This window comes from Microtus oregoni, unplaced genomic scaffold (genome assembly GCF_018167655.1).
Source record: "Microtus oregoni isolate MIOR12 unplaced genomic scaffold, Mior012 000112F_ref0000385, whole genome shotgun sequence".
NCBI lineage: Eukaryota > Metazoa > Chordata > Mammalia > Rodentia > Cricetidae > Microtus > Microtus oregoni.
Window position 1 is genome coordinate 2,531,065 of NW_024544738.1, and position 24,992 is coordinate 2,556,056.

Sequence of the window (24,992 nt, forward strand, 5' to 3'; positions counted from 1 at the left end):
TCTTTGCTTCTTGACTACCATGTAATGTGACCAGCTGTCTCTAGCTCCTGCTACTGTAACTTCCCTGAAACAAAGGTGTTTTTGTTCATTGCTTCTTCATCTTGATTATTTTGTTTTTGAGAAAGTGTCTCATTATATAGCCCTGACTGGCCTGAAACTTGCTATATAGACCAGACTGGCCTCAAATTAATAGAGATCTTCCTGCCTCTGAATGTCAAGTGTTGGAATTAAGGGACTGCAACATCACAACTGGCTCCACGTTGAGTGTTGAGACAGGATCTTTCCCTGAACTGACAGCTTGAATCTTCACTTAAACTGGTTGACAACAAAACCCTCAGGATACTCTTCCCACCTCCCAATTCTGGAATTACTAGTGTGTGTCCACCCGCTCAGCTCTTTACATGAGTGCTAGGGATCTAAAGACAGGTCTTTGTGTTTTTGTGGCAAGCACTTCATGACTAAAGCATCTCCTCAGCCTCAAGGTCTATTTTTAGGGTTTGTACAACTCCTTGAATTTTTAGACTTCTGCTTTTTAAATTTTTAATCACAGTTCCCCAAAACAATTTATTATTTTTAAATGTACGCTTTTCTCTCTTTCTCATTTTGTATAATTTCTACTAATCTCTCTTTAGTTTGCCGGCTCATTCCTTCATCTCCATTCTACCATTGCACACATCAAGGTGTCTTCTAATTTTAACTGTTGTATTTTGCATCTCTGAACTTGTTGTGTGGTTCACAACTGTATCTTTGTAAACAGAGACTGCGTGCTCATCTCCCGGTTGTTCAATCCATAATAATCACACAGAAACTATATTAATTACAACACTGCTTGGTCAACAGCTCAGGCATATTTCTGGCTAGCTCTTATATCTTAAATTAACCCATTTCTATTATTTTGCATTTTACCACAAGGCTCATGGTTTGTTGCCTCATTCTTCTTCGGCAACTACATGATGTCTTTTTCCTTTGGCAGCTACATGGCATCTCCTTGGCTTCAACTACTCTCTTTCTATATCTCTGTTTGTATTTCCTACCTGATTTTATTCTGCTAAGCCATTGGCCAAAACAACTTTATTCATTAACCAATAAAAGCAACACATATACAGAAAGGGCTGCCCACATCGTATCTTTTTTTTCTTTGATGAGACTTTGTATTTTTCAGCGGTTTAAAGAATGTTCATGACTACTTGTTGGATCACTTATACGGGTATTACTTTTAAAGCATTGTGAAACAGTTTCAAGGCTGTGTCATCTTGGTGTTGGCTACTGTTGATTGTCTTCACTTGCACAATTTTAAAGTTTCATAGTTCATGATAGAGTTAGTTTTTTATTATGTTCTAGATAATTTTCATATTACAGTGTAAAGATTCTGGTTTCTATTTGAGTCTTCTAGGACAGAAGACAATCTTTATAGGTTAAGAAAACATAATATTATTCCATATTTCTGGGATGTGATCCAAATACACATTTACTTCTCAGTCTCTGCAGCACCGTTTGGATCTGTTCATATATGTGCTGCCCAGAAATTTCTGTCAAATCTAGGTGGGGTTCAATTCCCAAGTATTTCTCTGTTGTTTCTGTTCAGTTTCACATTTGAGCTGCTAATAGGTCAGCACAGAATTTCATAGGCAGATTTTAAAAATTACTTTCTTTACTTCCCTTCTCTTGGTAATTTTCAGCCACTTCCTAGTTAAGAGGAAGAAGGATATAGATTTCTTGATGATGCATACCAGGACAAGTAGAATCAACTTACTCCATTGAGAAAACTGTTCTTTACTTGGTCCTCTAGCAATCAGGAATGAGTGAGCTTTTAATGAAGACATGATTTTTGTGTGCTTATTGACATTTCTGGATTTGGGACCTCTCTACTGCCCAGTCCATGATATTAAGGATATACACAAAACAAAGCAGAGAACTAACTACTATGGTGCTGCTCTTGTACTGTTGAGTTTTGCTTGTTTGTGTGAGACAGGGTCTTACTCTGTAGACCAGACTATACTAGAACTCACTGTGGAACACAAAGTAGCCTCGAATTCATGGCGATCCTCCTGCCTCACTTTTCCATGTGTTAGAATGACATGCATAGCTCACAATGTTTGGATACCAGAGTACTTCTTAAGCCCCACATTTCACTTTAGCGCACTTCTGAGTTGTCTAATGACCACAAAACTCTTTTACCAAATGTGTGCAGATTGTTTACTATAAATTAATGAGAGGAGTATCCTGGAATGGATTACCTCCATCGAGAACTCAAAGTCCATTATCATTCCTTTGAACCCTGGTCCCAGATAGTCAACATTTTTAGTTACCTAATTCATACACCAAACTAAACACTTCCATGTATACATTCAAGTTTTCCTCCCTCATACTTTTCTGTCTCTGTAAATATAAATCATGCTCAAATCACTCTGTTTTGTCTTTTTTATTTGTTTCTCTCTCACAACTGTAACATGTATGCAGAGTGCATATGTCAGTCCCATGCAGGCTCCCTGGTTGTCAGTTCAGTCTCTGTGAGCCCCTGAGCCCAGGTTTGGTGATTCTGTGGGGCTTTTTACCCTACTGCTCTCTCGCTCCTCCAATCCTTCCTCCTGCTCTTTGCCAGGCTTCTCACAGTTCTACCTAATGTGTGGCTGTGGGTCTCTGCATTTGTTTCCATCTCTCATGATGGTTATAACCAGGCTCCTGTCTACATGTATAGCAGAATATCATTAGAAATCATTCATTGAATTTTTAATGAAAGGGTTCCTCAAATCATTATTTTTTATTTTTTGAAACAGAATTTCTCTGTGTAACAGTCCTGGCTGTCCTAGAACTTGATCTGTAGACCAGGCTGGCCTTGGACTCACAGAGATCCGCCTGCCTCTGCCTCCCAAGTGCTGGGATTAAAGGCATGCACCACCACCACCCAACTCCTCAAATAATTTTTGACTCCTCCTTTATGCCTTTCCTATTCAGACCCATTAGTACTTCATCTAGACTCTCTGCCTTTAACAAAAAATACATTTCTCCTCATTTTTCCGCCTGTCTCCTGGTCTAACCCAGCATCAACTGTGACCTGGATCACTGAAGTAGCATTCTAACTGCTTTCTCTGTTCTCCATTTCCCAGTGAGACATTACACGTCAACCAGACATTACATATCATACCCTTTTTTCCAGAAACTTCTTGAGTCCAACCCATAGTCCTGTTGTGCCCCCCGCCTAGTCTGACACCAATCCTTTTCTCCAATAGGTAGAAGGACAGGTGAAAATAGACTCCACCTCTGGTGGCAAGAGCAGCAGCATACGCAGGAAGTAATGGTATCCCTGACTACCTTTGTGGATTTATTTTCATAGCAAATATTATATTCATATTCTATTTTTCTGATATATATGATAAGCATGTTCATGCATTTTAAAACTTTCAACATAATTTTTAATATCTACATGAGATTTCATCAATGCATGCTCCATAATTTTCCACTGATCTCATATTAATGAATACTTAAGATATGTCATTTTAAACTATTATCTAAAATATCACCAAAAAAGTCTTGTTTATAAGTTGTTATCCCTGATCTCAACATTTCCTTAAGTCAACTTTTGGTAAGTGAAATTACAGGAAGTCCTTGTCACAGAAATTAGGTAAGAGAAAAAAGGCATCCAAAGTAAAAAGGAAGAAGTGAAATTGCTTGCTTTCTGATGACAAGATCATATGTATACAAACTCTAAAACCTCATCAAAGATGCTAAATTCAGAAAAGTTGAAGGGTACAAACCAAGAATGTAATATCCAGTAATATTTCTACCCACAAACAATGAACTATCCACAAAATAATCAAACAATCATTTCCATCAATTGAATTTCCCAGAGCCACACATACACAGTCGGCAAATTTACTTCAGAATCCATTTAAGAGCTGAAGAGATGGCCCAGTGACTAGAGTTTAATTCTCAGCACTCACCTTACATGACTCACAACTGCCTGTAATTCTACAGGTAGATCCAATACCTTTTTCTGGCCTTTCTAGGTACCCGCACATGTACATGCACATGAATAAAAATAAAAATAAATCATTTAAACAGAATAGATTTAATCAAGGGGATATAAGAAGCTTACAGAACACCAGATATACTGGATCATAAAAGTCCCCTTGCCATATATAAATTAAAACACAAAACATACAAAATAAAGAATATTAAGAGCTGCAAAGGAAAAAGGTCAAGTAACATATGAGGGTAAACAAACCTATCAGAATTACACATGACTTCTCAATGGAAACCATGAAAGTCAGAAGGTCCTGGTTAAATGTGCTGCAGACACTAAGAGACCATGGATGCAAGCCCAGACTACTATACCCAGCAAAGCTTTCATTCACCATCGATGGAGAAAGCAAGATATTCCATGATAAAAGCAGATTTAAACAATACGTATCCACCCACAAACCCAGCCTTACAGAAAGTACTAGAAAGAAAACCCCAACCCAAGGAAGCTAACTGCACCCACAAAAACACAGGCATCTGATAACTCCCACCAGAATAACCCAAAGAAGAGAAACACACAAACACTACTACCAAAAAATAACTGAAATTAACAACCACTGGCTATTAATAGTGCTTAATGTCAATGGACTTAACTCACCTATAAAAAGACACAAGCTAAGAGAATGAATATGAAAACAGGATCCAGCCTTCTGCTGTATACAAAAAATACACCTCAACTTCAAAGACAGACATCTACTCAGAGTAAAGGGGTGGAAAAATGTTTTCCAATCAAATAGACCTAAGAAACAAGCGGATGTAGCTATCCTAATATCTAACACCATAAATTTCAAGCTAAAATCAATCAGAAGAGATGGAGAAGGACACTTTATACTCATAACAGGAGCAATCCATCAAGATGTAGTTTCAGTCCTGAACATCTATGCCCCTAATACAAGAGCACCTAAATATGTAAAAGAAACATTATTAAAACTTAAATCACACATCAAACCCTACACACTAATAGTAGGAGACTTCAACACTCCACTCTCACCAATGGACAAGTAAACCAGACAGAAACCTACCAGAAAAATAAGAGAACTACCAGATGTCATGAATCAAATAGACTTAACAGACATCTATAGAACATTCCACCCAAACAGGAAAGAATATACCTTCTTCTCAGAACCTCGTGGAACCTTCTCTAAAATTGACCACATACCCGGAAACAAAGCAAACCTCCACAGATACAAAAAAATTGGAGTAAGCCCCTGTGTCTTATTGGATCACCATGGATTAAAGTTAGAATTTGACAACAATACTACTCCCAGAAAGCCTACAAACTCATGGAATTTGAACAGTGAACTACTGAACCACCCCTGGGTCGAGGAAGAAATAAAGGAAGAAATTAAAGACTTCCTTGAATTCAAATTTGATTCTGTGGGCTTATGTAACTTGTACTCGTACCTTATGAGCTATTTGCCCCAAGCCCACCCTTGCACGACTTTTGAATGTTGTTCTGGAGCACCATCCAGTGTGACCAACTAAGATTCAGCTCTCTCTGAACAAGGAATGGAATTTGTTTGGTACATTCAATACATTTGGTATAATTTTTATCAATTTGAAAGCAAATGGGTTATCTGTAAAATTAAATGCCATTGACAAAAATCAAAGTATGGATAAGAAAATTTGGAACTGGGTTTATTTCTGCTAGCAAATATGGCAAATACAGTAAGAGTTTACACTATCTTAACAGGAAGCAGAAGTGTCAGCTCGGTAAATATTTGGAGAAAGGGAAAGCTTGCAGCCATACTAATTGAAATCTGAAATACTAAGCCTACACATAAATTTGATGGTGCTATCTTACCTTTCTTAGCGGTCAGTCCAAAGTATTTGATTAAATGTGTGCCAATGGTTGTCAAAATATTTGTACAGTTGTCTTTGCTGATTGCTAATGAGTCTATAATGCATGCATTAGGATTTTGTTTGAGCATATCTGACTCTCATAGTTAATCTTTGACTGACTTTCAGCAGCCTACACCCATTTGCTTCTCTGTTCCTCTTGAGGTTTGCGTGAGATGTAGCAGATCTGAGGCATGCTGGGCAAACAGTCTTTGTTATTTGCTCATGTGCTATGCCGACATGGATGCATTCAGAAGCCAAATGATATGTGGAAAAAATGCATAACGTGTAGATTTAGATCCTGATTCCTCAAGAAATAATAACCCTCATACATTCAGACAGGCTATTTTACAGAGTTTTCCATTTTTAGTTTGTGTATGAGTTTTACCTGAACATATGTATGTATATTGTGTGCATGCCTAGTCCCTAAGGAGGCAAGAAGAAGACCACTGATTCCCTGTGACTGGACTTAATTATGTTTTGTGAGCTTTCATGTAGATGCTGAGAACCAAATTCAGGTCCTCTACAAAAACTCAATAACTGAGCCATCTCTCCAACCCCAGATTCTTTTTAAAAGACGGGATCTCACTAAGTAGTCCTAGTTATGTAACCTGGAACTTGCTTTGTAGATCAAGCTAGTCTCAAGACTCACAGAGATTTACCTTCTTCTACCTTCCAAGTGTGTGCATCACCATGCCTGACTGGATAGGCAGTTTTATAGTACAACTAATAAAATTTAAACTTTAGAGTTTTCATTTGATTGAGTCTTGCATATACCCTAGGAAAGGGCCTGGTTATTTTATGTTAATAATTTTGTACTATTTTTATTTAAAAGACATGGTACATATTACAGAAACTTCAAAAATCTATAAATCTTGAATTTCTTCCTGTCTTTGGGTGAGTTATTGTTGATTTAATGCCGTTCTCAGCCTCACACGAATCAAGGACTGCCCTATAGATGGGATTGAGTCACTTCCCTTCCTGATGCGCATGTGTATCCTTGGCTGAGAATGTACTGTGCAGCTGGGCTTTGTGGTGGGGAGGAGGGGAAGTGAAAATTGTACCAAACTTAGCAGAAAAACTCTGAGGAACATTTTTGTCTAAAATAAACTCCGGTGTTTATTAACTTTGTTGGAAACCAAAGAAGAGGGAAGGAGAGGAAAGAAATTCTACTTTTATAAGAAGCAGAGGTGAGTGGAGTGGGTCTTCTTAGGCATTGACTAGCTACATAATGTTAACATTTTTCTTATGGAAGATTCTGGAATTGTTATTAGATATAACATTTTTAGACAGTCTGAACTCACTGTCCAGGCTGAAGTAGACCTTGTCACTCTCCTGCCTCAGTCTTCTGGACTCAGTCTGCTATGTATGTCCATATTTGACTTTATATATATATATATATATATATATATATATATATATGTATATACATACATACTTATATATAATGTTTAATTAAAACTTTTCTATTGTGACATAAGTTATTTTGTTCAACCATTCTACCTAACACACACTATTTTGAGATTATGTTGAAATTGTATAAATGTTTTTGGGTGACAGTCATGAGAACTGGGATTTTCTAGGTGTCAGATGAGAATTTATTTTAGTATACATGGTGTGATGACTATTCTGGGTTGTCAACTTGACTATCTCTGGAATGAACTACAATCCAGAAATGGAGGGCACACTTGTGATAGACTTTCTGCTTGGTTTGAAGTAGACAAATCCACTTCTAGTTCTGACCTTTGAGGCAGGAAGACACACCTTTAATCTGGGCCACACCTTCTGCTGGAAGCCTATATAAGGACAAATGGAAGAAAAAGGGAGGGAGGGAGGGAGGGAGGGAGGGAGGGAGAGAGAGAGAGAGAGAGAGAGAGGGAGGGAGAGAGAGAGAGAGAGAGAGAGAGAGAGAGAGATGATTATTCCATAAGTTCTTTAACTCTAGAGAACCCTGACTAAAACACATATAGGAAGAAGAAACTAGGTAAATCATTTATAGCTTGAATGAAATGGGAATCAGTTCTCTCTTTTTTTATACAAAGTAAGTTCCTAATAATAAAAACAGAGTTTTGATCTCTGGTGGCCACCCTCTGCTCAAGCACAAGCCACGTCTGCCAGAAGACTAGCAGAAGACCTTCTCTATTTTTTCTGTTCCCCTAGCAGACCCAATCCCTCAGGCTCATCCCTAGTATGGCAACAGAACAGCTCGCTTCTCTTCTCATCATGCCTCCTGTGGATCTCTGGCCTCCCTCCCCTCACTCATCACTGCATCCCAGCCTCCAAGACCATCAGGCATTGCCTGTGAACACAGCAGCTGAGAAGGGCATGAAAACATCCGTCATACAGCCATCATACTCTCTGAAAATCCAGAGGAAATAAAAACCAAGAAACAAAATACCCATCCAGCAAATAAAGACCCATAATCATAAAGAACTACAATCACCCCAAACCCAGGTGCCTAGATGATAGTGTAATAACACAATCAACAGTAGCCAGGGCAATATGTCTCCATTAGAGTTCAGCTATCTTACCACAACAGGCCCTGAATATTCCAACACAGCTGAAGCACAAGAAAAAGACCTTTAAAGTGACTATATGAAGATGAAAGATATCCTTAAAGAGGAAACAAATAAATCCCTTTCAAAAATCCAAAATATCACAATTGGAGGAAATTAATAAATACTGTAAAGAAAGCAAGGAAAATACAAACAATTAGAGGAAATGAATAAACCCCTTAAAAAAGCCTAGAAAATGCAAACAAACAGTTGAAGGAAAGGAATATAACTATTCAAGACCTGAAAATGGAAATAGAAGCAATAAGGAAAATGCAAACTGGGGTGATTCTGGAAATGAAAAAAAAATTAAGAATTCAAACGAACTACAGATGCAAACATAACCAGCATTATACAAGAGACGAAAAAGAATCTTAGGCACTGAAGATACCATAAAGGAAATGATACATTGAAATTTTAGATTTAAAATGTTAAATCTAAAAAATTCCTGACACAAAACATCCAGGAAATCTGGGACACTATGAAAAGACCAAACCTACGAATATTAAGAATTGAGGAAGCACACACACCATCAAATAGATTGGACCAGAAAATAAAGTCCCCTCACCACATAGTAATCGAAACACTAAACATACAGAACAAAGAAAGGATATTAAAAGCTGCAAAGGAAAAGTGCCAAGTAACATATAAAGACGACCCATTAGAACAACAACCCACTACTCAATGGAGACTAACCCTTATCCAAATTAACTAAAAGGTGGAGAGAGAATATCCAAATTAATAAAATGAGAAAAAAAGAGGGACATAACAACAGACACCGAGGAAACTCAGTGAATTAAAAGGACATTAAAAACCTGCACTCCACCAATTGGAAAATCTAAAAGAACTGGAGTTACAGACAACGAGCTGCCATGGGGGTGTTGGGACTCAAACCTGGGTCCTCTGGAAGAGCAGCCAGTGCTCTTAACCACTGAGCCACCTCTCCAGCCCGGGAAAATCTAAAAGAAAGGGACAATTTTTGCAATAGGTATCACCACAATTAAATCGCAATCAGATAAGCAACTTAAATAGACCTAAAACATCTAGTAAAATAGAAGCAGTAATTAAAATTCTCCCAACCAAAAAAAGCCCAGGGACAGGTAATTTTAGTAAAGAATTGTACCAGACTTTCAAAGAAGAGTTAATGCCAGTACTCCTCAAGTTACACAAAATAGAAACAAAAAGAAAATTGCCAAATTCATTTTATGAGGCCACAGTTACCCTGATACCCAAACCTCATAAACACTTAACCAAAATGGAGGATTACAGACCAATTTCCCTTATGAACATACATGCAAAACATCCAATAAAATACTTGCAAACTGAATCCAAGGTAGATGAAGTACCCCAGACCCAGAAAGACAAATATGGTATGTATTCACTTATAAGTGGGTATTACACATTAAGCAAATGATAACCAAGCTACAGTTCACAGACACAGAGTGGTTAGGTAAAGAGGAGACACCTGGGGGAATGTATAGATCTCCCTGGAAAGAAGAAATAGAATAGATTTTGTGGGTGGATTGGGGACCCGTGGGGATGGGAGTGTAAGGGATCAGGTGGAGGGTAGGACAGAGAGAGAGGGTGTGGGGAGGGATGGCTGGAATTGGGGAGGGACATTTAGGAGATGATGAGGAAACCTAGTACAGTGGAAACTTTCTGAAATCTATGAGGATGGTCGTCCTAGTAATGGAGGATATGGAATCTGAACTGGCCTCTCTTCCATTGGCAGGACTCGATTGCATTCAATTGAGTTGTTCTCCGAAGGGGTCCAGTGGAGATCCGCAAACAATCCAGGCTTAATGCTAGAACAGAGGGTTGCTCTCCAAAAACTGGCACCGGGGCCCCATTGTCATGGACAACATACACATAGCTCATTGAGTGTAGAGAGGTAAAACTGGGGAAGCCTTCACCCTAAGTTCTAGTCTCTTTGGTGTGAGAAGGTACTCTATAGGCTACTGAAAGAGAAACCAACCCAGAAAAAAAGAACTGTCCACCTATAATCTGTCCTGCCTACAAAATATGCTAGAGCAATGGTGGCACAGAAGTAGGAGTGGCTAACTAAATGTTTGATTTACCTTGAATTATCTAAGCAGGGCTCATAGAGACTCACAGAGACTGGAGTAGCTAACTCCCTTTAGAGCCTGAATTAACATATAAGGAGCTCATTATACTGGGACAGAAGAACCAGAAGGACTCAAGGTAGGATGGCAGTTGGCAGCTATGCATATGCTGATTAGTAAGTACAGAGCCAGTCTGCAAAAAAAAAAAAATCACTATGAGAATTCATGGTGGGAAGAGCTAAAGAGAAGAAGAGAGAACAAAAGAAAGCAGAGGTAATCACTACTCCTACCTTTGTTTCTGAGCTTTTTAGTCCTGAGTTTTCATGGGTGGGTGGAGGGCTATGTGGAAAGGAGACAGTGCCTCAAGTAGCCCAGGCTGGTCTTGAACTTTCCCCTGCTTCTACATCTCAAATGCTGGGAATATATCACCACACCCAGCTACAACTTGTACAATTTCAATTTAATTTTAGTTTAATTTGGGGTTAGACTGCAGTGGACTCAGAGTTACTAGAGAAGACCCCTAATCTTCACTTTTATTTGAGAATCTTTGAAAAAATTACAGGTTGATTTAGGTTTCATTTTAGGTTTGAATTTCTCATGAGCACATATTTTAAAGCAATGAGTTTTAGAAATTATTTCTCTAAAATTATTTTTATTGAGTAGTATCTTTTTTTTTTGGTTTTTCGAGACAAGGTTTCTCTGTAACTTTGGTGCCTGTTGAGTAGTATCTTCATGTAAAGCATTATCCCTGAGGGACAGAGCTCCCCTAGGCACCAGAAGGCTGAGGGATGCATTTCAATTTCTTTGTCTCTGACGAATTAGAGAGAAACAATATAAAGACAGGAAAAGGGTCCAGACAACACAGGCTCTGGGTTTTTCTAGTACCTGCTCAATTACTGTCATTGTGGTCACAGACTCATTCCTGGATCTTGGCTTCTTATTCTGCACTATGCAGTGATCAAAGTTTTGCTATTCTATGAACATAAACCGGAAGCTAGGCTCTAAACCAAAACTATCTTCACATAGAAAATTATCGGACACTGAAGAAAAAAAACGTGTAATGACCAGCCTTTACCGACCAAGATCTGAAACTTCAGTTTCTGGTCATTTATAATTTCTTCCTGATTGTGCAAAAAGGACAGGAAATGAAATGGGGAACAATCTTAATGTCCAAATTAAGTTAAAGGCTCATTTAAAATCCACATTCCCATTAAATGTGATAGGTGTGGCAAAGTAAAAAGATAAACAAATTTGAAACTGAACTGATAAGTATTCAATGTCCTATCATGATGGCGAAATACTATACCTCAGAGAAATCAACTTATCTATTATGAAAGCAGTTCATTTGTATTGTACTAAAAGTCCATCTAAATACAACAAACATTAATATATATTCTTAAATCCAGGCAAACTTTGTACCACTTGCTTTGAACAGATCTGATTGTTTATGCGGTAGGGTTTATATTCTCTAATAGACTATGCACTGCTTGAGTTCCAAAAATACCTTTGTAGTAACTCCGCATGCCTCCCCCACCTCCACAATTGGGTCACTTTCTTTGGGAAGATATAGAGGAAAGGTTATATGTGTTTGTATCATTAGATGCATGTAATCACTTGCTCAACATTCTATGGAGCACCTAGACTGAGTGAGCCAAAGGCACAGGCCCCTTTACAATATTCTTTTGCTTTCAAACTCACAGTTCTAGTAAGGAGACAATACTCAGTTATTTTACTAGATACTTTTTCAGTTTTGGAGAGATAAGGAGATTTTAGAAAACTCAACGGGTTGGAGAGATAGCTCAGTAGTTAAGAGCATTTGCTTCTCTTGCAGAGGTTTGGTCTCCAGCACCCACTTGGTGGCTTACAACTATCAGTAACCAGGAGATTTGAACCCTTTCAACCTCTGCGGACACACCAGACATGCACAACTTGACCAGAAGCTTGTGGGGTCTATGAGAAGGGTGCTGAGGGGAGGAGTGAAGGACACAAATTTTAGGTCTTATCATGGCAACAAGAATTCTTTTGAGGGCTGGAGAGATGGCCCAGTGGTTAAGAGCAGTGACTGTTCTTCCTAGAGGACCTGGGTTCAATTCCCAGCAACCACATGGCAACTAACAACTATCTCTAACTCCAAGATCTGACACCCTCACACAGACATACATGCGGGCAAAATGCAAATGAAATAAAAGTAAATAGTTTTTTTAATTTTTTTTTAAATTTATTATGTATCTAATATTCTGTCTGTGTATATGAGGAGGGCAGTAGCAGACCTCATTACAGATGGTTGTGAGCCACCATGTGGTTGCTGGGAATTGAACTCGGGACCTTCGGAAGAGCAGGCAATGCTTTTAACCGCTGAGCCATCTCTCCAGCCCAGTAAATAGTTTTTTCAAAAGAATTCTTTTTCTCACGCGATTTATGTCATAAAACAAGTCTACTATTCCACAAGGCATCCCCTCCAGAGCTTAGAATTTCGAAACTTTGGAAACTTGAGCATCACATTAGGAGAAGGGAACTCCATGTAGCCTAACAGTCAGCTACATGGAGCTAGTTCCCGGAGAGGAGGGGCTGAGGGCGGGGCAGGACCGACCAGGAGGTTGGGTCCTCTGTGAGTGCGCCCCAGTGGCCAGGCCAGCCCGGTTTGCTGACGTTAGGAGCCAGGCTTGGATTGGTGAATGAGTCCTTCTGTCTGAGCTCATAGGTGCAGAGCGGCTTGCGGGGCTTTGATTGGCTCAGTGGCTTCTGACCATTCATTGGCTGTGGTAGGTCGTCAAGGCGACCGAGGGGCGGGGAAAAAAGGAGAAGGGTGTTGGCCCTGGCGGGAGTGCTGAAGGTTGTGGGCGGCTGGGCTGCACTCCTGGGTGGTGTCCGAGGAGCTGCTGGCCAAGTCGCCCTGTCGCCCTGGGTTTCCGCCACCCTCTGGGAGTTGTCCGAGCGCGTGGGATCCACTAGCGAGACCCTTTGGCCGGCGCCATGGGCTGCTGCTTCTCTAAGAGACGGAAGAGTGAGAAGGAGTCGAAGGCTGAGGGAGAGGAGGAGCAGCCCAAGCTCTACAGCTGGAACCAACGGGAAAAGGTGATATTTTGAGGGCTCCCTACTCTGCGTCCTCCCCGACTGCCCCTCAGAGGGTCCCGAAGGAGCAAGCGAAAACGGGGCAGGGAGGCGGGTGGCCCACAACTGCCTTTCTCGCGCGCGCTCAGGGAGCTGAAGTCGGTATGCAGGACTTTGGGCTCTGGCTGGGAAAGGCTCGAAGGAGTTGGTGGTCTGCCAAGCTAGACCCTCAGGGCCTCATCCTTGGCTCTGTACCCTGACTCCCCATCCCAGGATGGACTTCCAGGGAGGTAAAGAGCCCGGAGGGTGCTGGATCTCCAATCAGCTCCTTTCACCAGCAGTGGCCAAAGAGGTTTGGTCGAATTTCACACACCAGACTGATTCTCATCTTTTCTGCAGCTTGTGTTCCTGAGCTGTTTCTCTTTTGTCTGCCCTTCCTGACAAATCTCTTTTGGTACCTCTTGGTGTTACTCAGTTACTAAATGAATTGTTTCATGTCCACCTTTGCTCTCTCTCCTTTTCCGTTTACCGGAAAGAAATAATGAAAGTTAAGGCAGTCTTGGAATACATTATTGTGTGAAGTGAAAGTCACCAACATAAACCAGGAAGTAGTTTATTATTGTTGCTTTATATGAATGAAAACACCCTTATTTTTATATTATGTATAGCTAAAACCCAAAAAGTTTCGAAAAAGTCCCCTATTCTTACACAAAACACACTCACTTAGGCATACATTTCACAATGGTTCCTCTTTCTACATAGTTCTTCATTTCTGCCTAGTATAGTTGCTTGTAAAACAGTTTGATAGGCGCCTATTCTTTTGGTTTCCCAAACAAAATGAAAGATCTTATTTTTTTAAATGGGTGTTGGTTAACTATTGCTTAATGCAACACCTTTGACCAAAATATACTTTATAGTAAGTCTGTTATTAATGCTTTGATATAATAAATCATCCTGCATCTTTTAAAATCCCCAGAATAATTTAGGTATTCATATAAACAAGATTCTCAAAGTATTGGCTTTAAAAAAAATCAAAGATTTTGCTGGACTTCTCAGGCCCAGATTTGTGCATTTGATTCTGAAACCCTGGGCCATGTGGCTTTTTGTTTCCCTTCTCTTATAGCAAGATTTTGTCATGTAGGAAAGTGGTCGATTTTCTGTTTTATAAGAAGATTGTACCTATCAAAGTTATTTGGTTGGTGGATTGTTAAATATTCATTTTCGATAGCCTTGGGATTTCTAACAGTGCTGTTTAAATTTTTTTCTCCCCAGTACTGGAGATTGAACTATGCTAGGCAAGCATTCTACCACTGAGTGGCATCCCTAGCTAAACAATGCTCTTTAAACTTGAACTTACTGCTCCAGAGAGTTGTTTTTGTTTTGTTTTTCAACTTTTTGTTTTAAGGTCACAGGCTAAAACTAAAAGTGTGCTTTACATTTTTTGCAGTAGGACAAAGTTCTGGTTAGCTGGGATCTTCTGTTCGTTTTGTTGTACTATGTTACGATATTTTGAGACAAGGTCTCATGTAATTTTGATATCCTTCGCTAACTGACTAATCCTCCTGCCTCTATCTCCTGATTGCTGGAATTGCAATTCTGGTTAGAGACGATGATTTGTTATGTACCTCTAGCTAGCCTGTTACACATTCTATAGCCAGGCTGACCTTGAATTTTCGGCAATTCACTTACCTTAGCCTATTGAGTACTGAAATTATAAGCTTGTGTTACCACACCCTGATAATTGGGATCTTTCATGTGTACGTGTTTTGTGATTTCTTTTTTTTTTTTGTGGTCTTTCTCTAAGTACTGAAAAAGGAGCATAGTAGATATTAGCATCTAAATCCCCTCCTCCACCATGTGAATGTGCTTTAGGTTTCAGAATGTCATAGAGTCTAAGTCTATGTGGTTTAAAGCTAGATCAAGCAATTATTCAGCCTGTAAGACTTTTTTAAAAATGAGTTGCCTGTAATTTCCTTACCATTGGAAAAGTAGTATTTAAAATTTTGTTAGGTTGCATAATAAGAGTTGAAAGGCACCCCAGGGTTTTGGGGTTTTGCATTGGGTAATTGGGTCAGCCTTAAGGGATTAAAGCAAGGAGAAATTGTCTCAATTAGAAAGAATGTTTGGGGACTAAGTAGTGTCATGGCAACTTACATACTGCAGTCAACAGTGGAAGAAATTCATTTTCCATTGCGGCTGACTTTGAAAAAGGGGGAAAAAGCCTACTACATAGTTACTGCATTGACATGACAAGAAATATTTTGGGGTTGCAAGATCGCTGTTTAAATTATTTGGAGCCAGGTGGTGGCGGCGCACGCCTTTAATCCCAGCACTCGGGAGGCAGAGGCAGGCGGATGTCTGTGAGTTCGAGGCCAGCCCGGTCTACAAGAGCTAGTTCCAGGACAGGCTCCAAGACTACAGAGAAACCCTGTCTCGAAAAAATAAATAAATAAATAAATAAATAAATAAATAGGAAAGAAATGCTTTTGTCATTATTATTTGTATGCTGCATTTATTAGCTAAGCAAATTATTCCATGTATATGTATTCAAACACCAAGGAAAAGCCAAAATTATTATTCTTGCCCTCCAAGAGCTTACTGGTCCTTTGGAGTTAAAACACGAAATACTGAAGCAAAAATAAAGATGAGTGGCATAGAAAAGTAGTTTTAAATTTCCAGTTACTCATGCTAAAACTCCTAAATAATAGAAATAAGAACTAGTTTTCTTGGGCAGGCATGGTGGAACACACCTATAATCCTAGCAACTCTGGAGGATAGGTGCTTATGAGTTCAGGGCCAGCCTTCTGGGTAAGTGTGGTCATTATGAGACTGAGATCTGGACTCCTTAAAAAAATAGTTCTCTAAATGATAGCCTAAGTAGGAAACTTGTGACTTGAGTATGAAGAACACATTTGTATTTGTCTCATGATCATTAGAAATTCAAGTGTCTGTTGTGCATCTTTGGGTAAAGCAACCAATTTGTGCAGTTCAGGTGTCTTAGATATAAGAGTTCTGCACAGTTTAGCAAGGTGAAGAAGGTCTGTCCTGAAGAAGAGACATTCATTGATAGTAATGATCATCTCCAGAGATAATACTTTGAGCACAACTTACGAGAGATCATAATCCCCAGAATTTTCATCAATAGATGGGGGTGACTTTGTGAGGAGCCGATGTCTATGTTAGAACCTTCAGAGAGGTTGGATGGGTAACCTACTAAAAAGTGTCTGCAGTGGCTAGGAAGCTAGATGCTATTTTCATCATCTTCTAAGTATGTGAGGTAACTCAGTTGTCCATCGATGTGAACTAAACCAGCCCCAAACTTAATACCTTCAAACACTGGTAAATACTGGTTTTGTTTATGACTCTGCCCTTTGTGTAGGGCTAAGCAGGGTTGACTCTATATGGCATCAACTGTGACAACTTGAGTAGGGACTGAAGGATCACCTTCAGGGTGGCTTAGCCCCAAAGCCGGCTGGCAGGGAGCTCAAGTGGGACTGAAGGCCAAGCACTCTCCATGCGCAGTCTGGGCTTCCTCCACGGTGAAGAGGTCCAAGGACCAGTGACCCCAGTGAGACTAGTACATCTTTCTCCCCCAAATAACTTTCTGATGTCAATATTTCATTACATACATATTTTAAGGTTTTTTTTTTATTTTGCAGTTATAGGTATATGTGAGTATCTGAGTGTGGGTTTGGACACATGAGTACAATGCCTGTAGAAGGCAGAATCCGATTCTCTGGAGCTGGAGTTTCCTTCAGTGATGAACCACCTCACCTGAGTGTTGGAAACTCAGGTTCTCTGCATGTACTCTTAATGACTGAGCTATCTCACCAGCCCTTCATTACATATATATTAAGAGAAAGTGTTTAATGTGCATATTAAAACTTAAATAATTATCTGCTAAGAGCTGTTTTTTTAAAAAAGGACTTCCTTTTGTAAACTGGATTTCCATTATATTGAGCAAATTCCATTATTGTATCTCAGAATATCATTACTGAAGTTAACTATGAAAATAAAATGTAATGAAAATTTTGCTTGCTTCTTAGTAAAGGAATAAAATGTTCACTTATTTTCTGTTAGGAAAATAATGCCTAATAACTATTGGATACTAAATCAGATTAAATCCAGCTTCTGCTACATAGCAAGTTTGAGGACAGCATAGGTAATAAATATAAAAATAAACTATGCTCACTTCATCAAGGCTCTTGCTTTAAAGTACTTTAGATTATAACTTATCCATGCTTATAATTTTAGACATTTTAAGAACTAGTAACTTTTATAAAATTATTATGGTTCTAAACTACATATTCGCTATTAATTTTTGTTTTGAAAAACTTTTGGAAATTTCTGAGAAAATATAGTAACACAAATCTTAAATTTGTCCTTTGAATACTGTTTAATAATCCAAATAATTTTATATTGTAAAGTTAGCTATTGCATCTTTAGCTACAGGATTAATTTCTCTTCATAAACTCATAAAAATGGAATGTCTAGGGAAAGACTAAGAGGAGTAAATTACATTGAACACCTCAGCACTGGGGGCTCTTATAGAATGTGTAGTAATCAAACATTGTTGAAGGCCTAAGGCCCCTTATATTTGCAGTTAGGGCCACTAAAGAAATAAATAAGGTCACATAAGATTCCTAAGGATGGAATTCCGATCCTACAGGATTAATGACTAGAAGATTCATCAGAAGGGAAGCACAGTCATGTCCCCTGACTCCACATGGAGGAAAGTGCTGGTAAAGATACAGATACAGGGATTAAAAGGGCTTTTTCATTTGGAGCCAACTATACCAGGCTGCCATAATAAATTGCCATATTCTGGATGTCTTAAACAAGTTTATTTCTCAGAGTTCTAGAGCCTGAGACTCACAAGATCAAGATGCTGGCAGGTTTGTTGTCTGGTGAGATCTCTCTTCTTGGCTTCAGATAGCTATCTTTTTGCTGTGTCCTTTTATATGACTTTGCTTCTATATACTCTCCAGCTTCAGAATGCTCCTTTCCCACTTTTGTGTGTGTGTGTGTGTGTGTGTGTGTGTGTGTGTGTGTGGTTTTTTGAGACAGGATTTTTCTGTGTAGCTTTGGAGCCTGTCCTGTCACTTGCTCTGTAGACCAGGCTGGCCTCGAACTCACAGATGCACTTGCCTCTGTCTGCCTCCTAAGTGCTGGGATTAAAGGTGTGTGCCACCACTGCCTGGCTTTTGCCACATTTTATAAAATTAGTAACCCCATTATGAAGGCCTCTAGTTACTTCTCAAAGGTCCCACCTCCAAATACCAGATATTAAAGGCTAGATCTTCCATGTAGAAATCTGGGGAGACAGGCTGGAGATACAACTCAGTGGGAGAACACTTGCCAAGCATATATGATTTCCAGGGTTCAGTCTTCAATAGCATTAAAATGGGGGCAATATGAATGTAAGTCCATAGCACACTCAATCCTATTAAGAAACTAAATAGCTCAGTAATTTAGCAATAGATCTTATGTTGGTATTTGTAACAAGAAATCTTAACTCCTAGTAATGGTTTCTCTAGGGTGTGTGTGTGTGTGTGTGTGTGTGTGTGTGTGTGTGTGTGTGTGTTTTAATGCATTTGAGCATGGTGTGGACCCACACTTGCCTTGGTGTGCTTGTGAAGATCAGAGGACAACCTTGAGTGTCAGCCCTGGCTTTCCACCTCATTTGAGACAGTGCCTTTTGGTTTTGATGCTGCACAGGCCAGGCTGGTCAGCCTGTGAGCTTCCAGGAATTCTCCTATTGCTGTCTCTTGTTTCAGGATTCCACATATCTGGCTTTATATGAATTCTGGGGATCTGAACTCAGATCTGCATGAGCCTCCCAAGTGCTGAGGTTCTAGGTGTGTGCTGCCACCACACCCAGCTTCCTTCTTCCCTCCCTCCCTCCCTTCCTTCATTTATTCCTTCATTTTTGATTTTTTGAGACAGGGTTACTCTGTGTAGCTTTGGAGCCTGTCCTGGCACTCGCTCTGTAGACCAGGCTGGCCTCGAACTCACAGAGATCCACTTGCCTTTGCCTTCTGAGTGCTGGGATTAAAGGCATGCGCCACCGCCGCCCAGACCCAGCTTCATTATTTTTAAGAAAAAATTTAAATGTTTTTCTTTTATGTGTGCACGTGTTTTGCTTGCATGTGTGTCTATGTACCACGTGCATGTCTGGTGCCCAAGGAGGGCATTGGATCCCTTGGAACTGGAGTTATAGATGGCTGTGACCTGCCATGTGGGTGCTGGGAATCGAATTTGGCTCCTTTTCAGGAGCAACAAGTGCTTTTAACTACAAAACCATCTCTCCGGTCCCCTAATTTCACTTATAATTTCTTGCAGTGTGTGTGCTTATATACAAAGTCATTTGACTCTTATTAGATGTGCACTTGAAGCTTATTTGTTATGCGTTCAATTCTTCTGTATTTCTAGTTTTATCTATTTTGTACATATATGTAGATGTGTGGGTGAACTGTATTTTTAATTTTATCTACTTTTTGTACGTGTGGGGGGTACACATCCATGTGCCTATGGAAGCCAAAGAACACCCTTGGGTGTCATCCCTCAGACATCCTCCACACATGCACCCTCTTTGGAAACAGGTGCCCTGGAATTCTCCATGGATGCTAGGCCATGGGCCAGTGAGCTACAAGGATGTGCCAGTCACTGACTGCAGTGCTGGGGTGATAAACTTTGACTTAACTGCTGGGGATTGAACTCTTTTTTCCCTGAGGCTCTTTTGTGTTCTCATACATGGATTGTTTTGTTTTTCCTGTTCAAGGTAGGCTCTTGCTATTTAATAGAGCCTGGATCTGAGCTATTTTCCTGCAACAGCCTATTTATTTCATATGCGCGTGAGTGTGCATGCAACCCCCCAATCCTGTATGTCTAGATTTTAATTTGAGGATCTTCTTTACCTATAAGTAATCGAGAGTAGTAGTGTTAGAAAATATTCCTTAGATTTAATTTTCTATTTTAGTTGGCTTCCTTTGGAAGTCCTAGGGATACAACCAAGGGCCTTGTGAACGTTAGGTGAGTGCTCAACAACTGAGCAGTGCCTCAGCCTCTTCTCCTAGATAGTTTTGTCTTTTGTTTGGTTGGTTAGTTTTGGTGGGGTCTCATTGTTTAGCCCTAGCTGACCTCACACTGACAACTTCCTGCCTCAGCACATCTGCTGATTCTCTTTCCTCAACATTTTTCAGTTTATCCCATCGTTCTCTTCCCCTCTAACTGCTTCAGTCCCTTCTGCCTAAGGCCCTCAGATTCACACTTCATATTTCCACATTCTTATTGATATTTCTGAATGTATGTTTAGCATGTTTAAGTTGTTCTGTAGCTTCTGTTGTCCATAGCTTCCACACTTTATACCAGGACCCCTAGTTTCATCTACTAAGGAATTTCAGCATGTTCAATATGATACCTTTTTCTGGAATGCTCTTTCTTTCCCAGTATTTCCAATAAACTCCAACTTATTCATACTCGCTTTGTACAGTAAGTCTTGTGTTGCCTGCTATGTGACCCTCCTCTGTATTTCTAAATTATTCTCAGCACCTCTCACTACATAGTCAGGTTGTTTAAATGGTCTATTTAGGCATATACTACTTCCCTTTTAGTGCCTAAAAGAGTGTCTAGTTAATTTTGGGTATTCAAATGTTGGTTGAGTGACTGAAAGGTAAAGTGACTTTTTGAAGATCATGTTGTTCATAGGTGACAAAATTGAGGCTGGAAAATGAGTAGCTCTTATTGCTTCATGCTATAGACCAGTGCTCATCCTAGAATATTATGTAAACTTGGATAAATATAATATTGTGTATGATGGAATAACTCACTTTAAGCTAGTTTAATAACAATTAACATGCTAACAAGTTACTTTGTAAGTAAACAATATGTGTAATGTATATAAAGGAACCTGTTTCTAGTGTATAGTTTTGCATGAAATAGTTATATTTATAAACAGTTAAAATAGTAAAATAGTTTCAATAAACTAAAAAGTAATACATTTCAGCTGTTGTTTTAAACTGTCAGACTGGCCTTTTATTAACACACTCCCTTCTTTTCCTCCTCCCTCCCCCTGCCTCTTGTGTGTGTGTGTCTAGTGTGTGTGTGTCTGTGTGTTGGGGTTATGTGCTGCAGATCAGACTCTGAGACTCAGGCCTGTTAACCACACTCCATCACTGAATTATATGTCTAGCCTCTGACTATATTTTGACAGCACAGTTAAAATTAAAAAAAAAATAATGTGACATATTTTAGGCCTAAATTTACACCTAAATATCATTTTGTAGTGGGGTAAAGATTTTCAATTTAAAATGTTTTTTAAGAAGTGGAAGTTTTAAAAATTAAAGCACCAGGAAAAGCAAAGCACCAGAAAGCTGAAATAGTATGCATCTTTATTTTTTATTTAAATTTATTTATTTTTAAGACAGTCTTTTCTCATTTTACATACCAATCCCAGTTTCCACTCCCTCCCCTCCTCCTGCTCCTTCCACCTTTCCCTCAGCCCTAGCCCCCATCCATTCCTCAGAGTGAGGCTTCCCATAGGGAGTCAGCAAAGTCTGTCACTTCATTTTGAGACAGGACCAAGGCTCTCCCCCACTATATCTAGGCTGAGCAAGGTGTCCCTCCAAAGAGAATGGGTTCCAAAAAGCCCGTTCAAGCACTAGGGATAAATCCTGGTCCCACTGCCAATGACGCACAGACTGCCCCAGCTGCACAACTGTCACCCACATTCAGAGGGCCTAGATTAGTCCTATAAAAGTTCCCCCTCTGTCAATACAGAGTTGACGAGCTCCCATTAGCTCAGGTCAGCTGTCTCTGTGGGTGTCCCCATCATGATCTTGACTCCTTTGCTCATATTCTCACTCCTCCCTCTCTTCCACTGAATTTTGGGAGCTCAGCCCAGTGCTTCACTGTGGATCTCTGCATCTGCTTCAGCAGTTGCTGGATGAAGGTTCTATGGTGACAATTAAAATAGTCATCAATCTGATTACAGGGTGAGGCCAGTTCAGGCACCCTCTCCTCTGTTGCTTAGGGTCTTTATGGATTACTGGTAATTTCCCTAGTGCCATGTTCCTCACTAGCCCCATAACGGCTTCCTTGCTCTCCCTCCCTGTCCTTCCCCCTTCTTGAGCATCACATTCCCTCATGATCTCCTTCCCCCCGCCCCTTCTCCCCTCCTCTTCCCTTTCCACCGCCACCACGCTCTCAATTTTCTCAGGAGATCTTGTCTATTTCCCCAGGGGATCCATTTATGTTTCTCTTAGGATTCTCCTTGTTACCTAGCTTCTCTGGGGTTGTGGACTATAGGCTAGTTTTTTTGTTTCTTTACATCTAATATCCACGTATGAGTGAGTACATACTGTGTTTTTTTTTCTGGGTCTGGGTTACCTCACTCAGGATGGTTTTTTCTAGTTCCATTCATTTGCAAGCAAATTTCAAGATGTCTTTTTTTTTTTACTGCTGTGTAGTACTCCGTTGTGTAAATGTACCACATTTACTTTTTCCATTCTTCAGTTGAAGGGCATCTAGGTTATTTCTAGGATCTGGCTATTACAAATAATGCTGCTATGCAGGGGCTGGAGAGATGGCTCAGACGTTAAGAGCACTGGCTGCTCTTCCAAAGGTCTTGAGTTCAATTCCCAGCAACCACATGGTGGCTCACAACCATCTGTAATGAGGTCTGGTGCCCTCTTCTGGCCTTCAGGCATATACAAATAATGCTGCTATGAACACAGTTGAGCAAATGTCCTTGTAGTATGATATCTTTGGGGTATATGTCCAAGAGTGGTATTGCTGGATCCTGAAGTAGGTTGATTCCCAATTTTCTGAGAAACCGCCATACTAATTTCCAAAGTGGCTGTACAAGTTTGCACTCCAACCAGCAATGGAGGCGTGTTCCCCTTGCTCCATATCCTCTCCAGCATAAGCTATCATTGGTGGTTTTGATGTTAGCCATTCTTACTGGTAAAAGATGCTATCTCAGAGTTGTTTTGATTTGCATTTCTATGATGACTTAAGATGTTGAACATTTCCTTAAGTGTCTTTTGACCATTTGAGATTCTTCTGTTGAAAATCCACTGTTTAGATCTATTCCCCATTTTATAATTGGATTATTTGGTATTTTGATGTCAAGTTTATTGAGTTCTTTATATATTTTAGAGATCACTCCTCTGTCTGATGTGGGGTTGGTGAAGATCTTTTCCCATTCAGTAGACTGCCATTTTGTCTTATTGACGATGTCCTTTGCCTTTTTTTAAATAAATTTTTTAAAAGATTTACTTATTTATTATGTATACAACATTCTGCCTCCCTGTATGCCCACACGCCAGTGGAGGACGCCAGATCTCATTACAGATGTTTGTGAGCCACCATGTGGTTGCTGGAATTGAACTCAGAACCTCTGGAAGAGCAGTCAGTACTCTTAACCACTGAGCCATCTCTCCAGCCTATCCTTTGCCTTATAGAAGCTTCTCGGTTTCAGGAGGTCCCATTTATTTATTGTTTCTCTCAGTGTCTATGCTGCTGGTGTTATATTTAGGAAGTGGTCTCCTGTGTCAATGTGGCTGGATTTATATTGAGGTCTTTTATCCATTGGGACTTGAGTTTTGTTCATGGGGATAGATATAGATCTATTTGCATTCTTCTACAAGTTGACATCCAGTTATGCCAGCGCCATTGGTTGAAGATGCTTTCTTTTCCCATTGTACAATTTTGGCTTCTTTGTCAACAATCAGTTGTTCATAGGTGTGTAGATTAATATCAGGGTCTTCGATTTGATTCTGTTGGTCCACCTGTCTGTTTTTATGCCAGTACCAAGTTTAGCTCTATAATAGAGCTTGGAGTAAGGGATGATGATGCTTCCAGATGTTCCTTTCTTGTACAGGAATGTTTGGGCAATTCCTCTTTTTTTTGTTTTTGTTTTTCCATATAAAGTTGAGTATTGTTCTTTTGAGGTCTGTGAAAAATTGTGCGGGGGGTTGGAGAAATGGCTTAGCGGTTAAGAGCACTGGCTGCTCTTCCAGAGGTCTTGTGTTCAATTCCCAGCATCCACATGGTGGCTCACAGCCATCTATAATGAGATCTGGTGCCTTCTTCTGGAATGCATGGAGGCAGAAGTTGTATACATAATAAACAAATAAATCTTTTTTTTTTAAAAGAATTGTGCTGGGATTTTGATGGGGATTGCATTGAATCTATAGATTGCTTTTGGTAAGATTGCCATTTTTATGATGTTGATCCTACCTATCCAAGAGCACGGGAGATCTTTCCATTTTCTGATATCTTCTTCAGTTTCTTTCTTCAAAGACTTAAAGTTCTTTGTACAAGTCTTTCACTTCTTTGGTTAGTGTTACTCCAAGATATTTTATGTTATTTGTGGCTATTATAAAGTGTGATATTTCTCTGATTTCTTTCTCAGCCCCTTTATCAATTGTATATAGGAGGGCTACTGATTCTTTTGAGTTGATTT

The 24,992-nt window shown here is 39.7% G+C and overlaps 1 protein-coding gene across 1 annotated transcript in view; it reads left to right on the forward strand.

The window, feature by feature from the left end:
- The first annotated feature begins 13,367 nt into the window (after positions 1–13,367).
- LOC121443739 (protein XRP2-like) overlaps positions 13,368–24,992 on the forward strand; it is a 31,093-nt gene continuing 19,468 nt past the window's right edge. Inside the window, exon 1 of the mRNA XM_041645533.1 lies at positions 13,368–13,549. Within this exon, the coding sequence (XP_041501467.1) occupies positions 13,448–13,549 (102 nt within the window). The 5' untranslated portion in view covers positions 13,368–13,447. The remainder of the gene's footprint in view (positions 13,550–24,992) is intronic.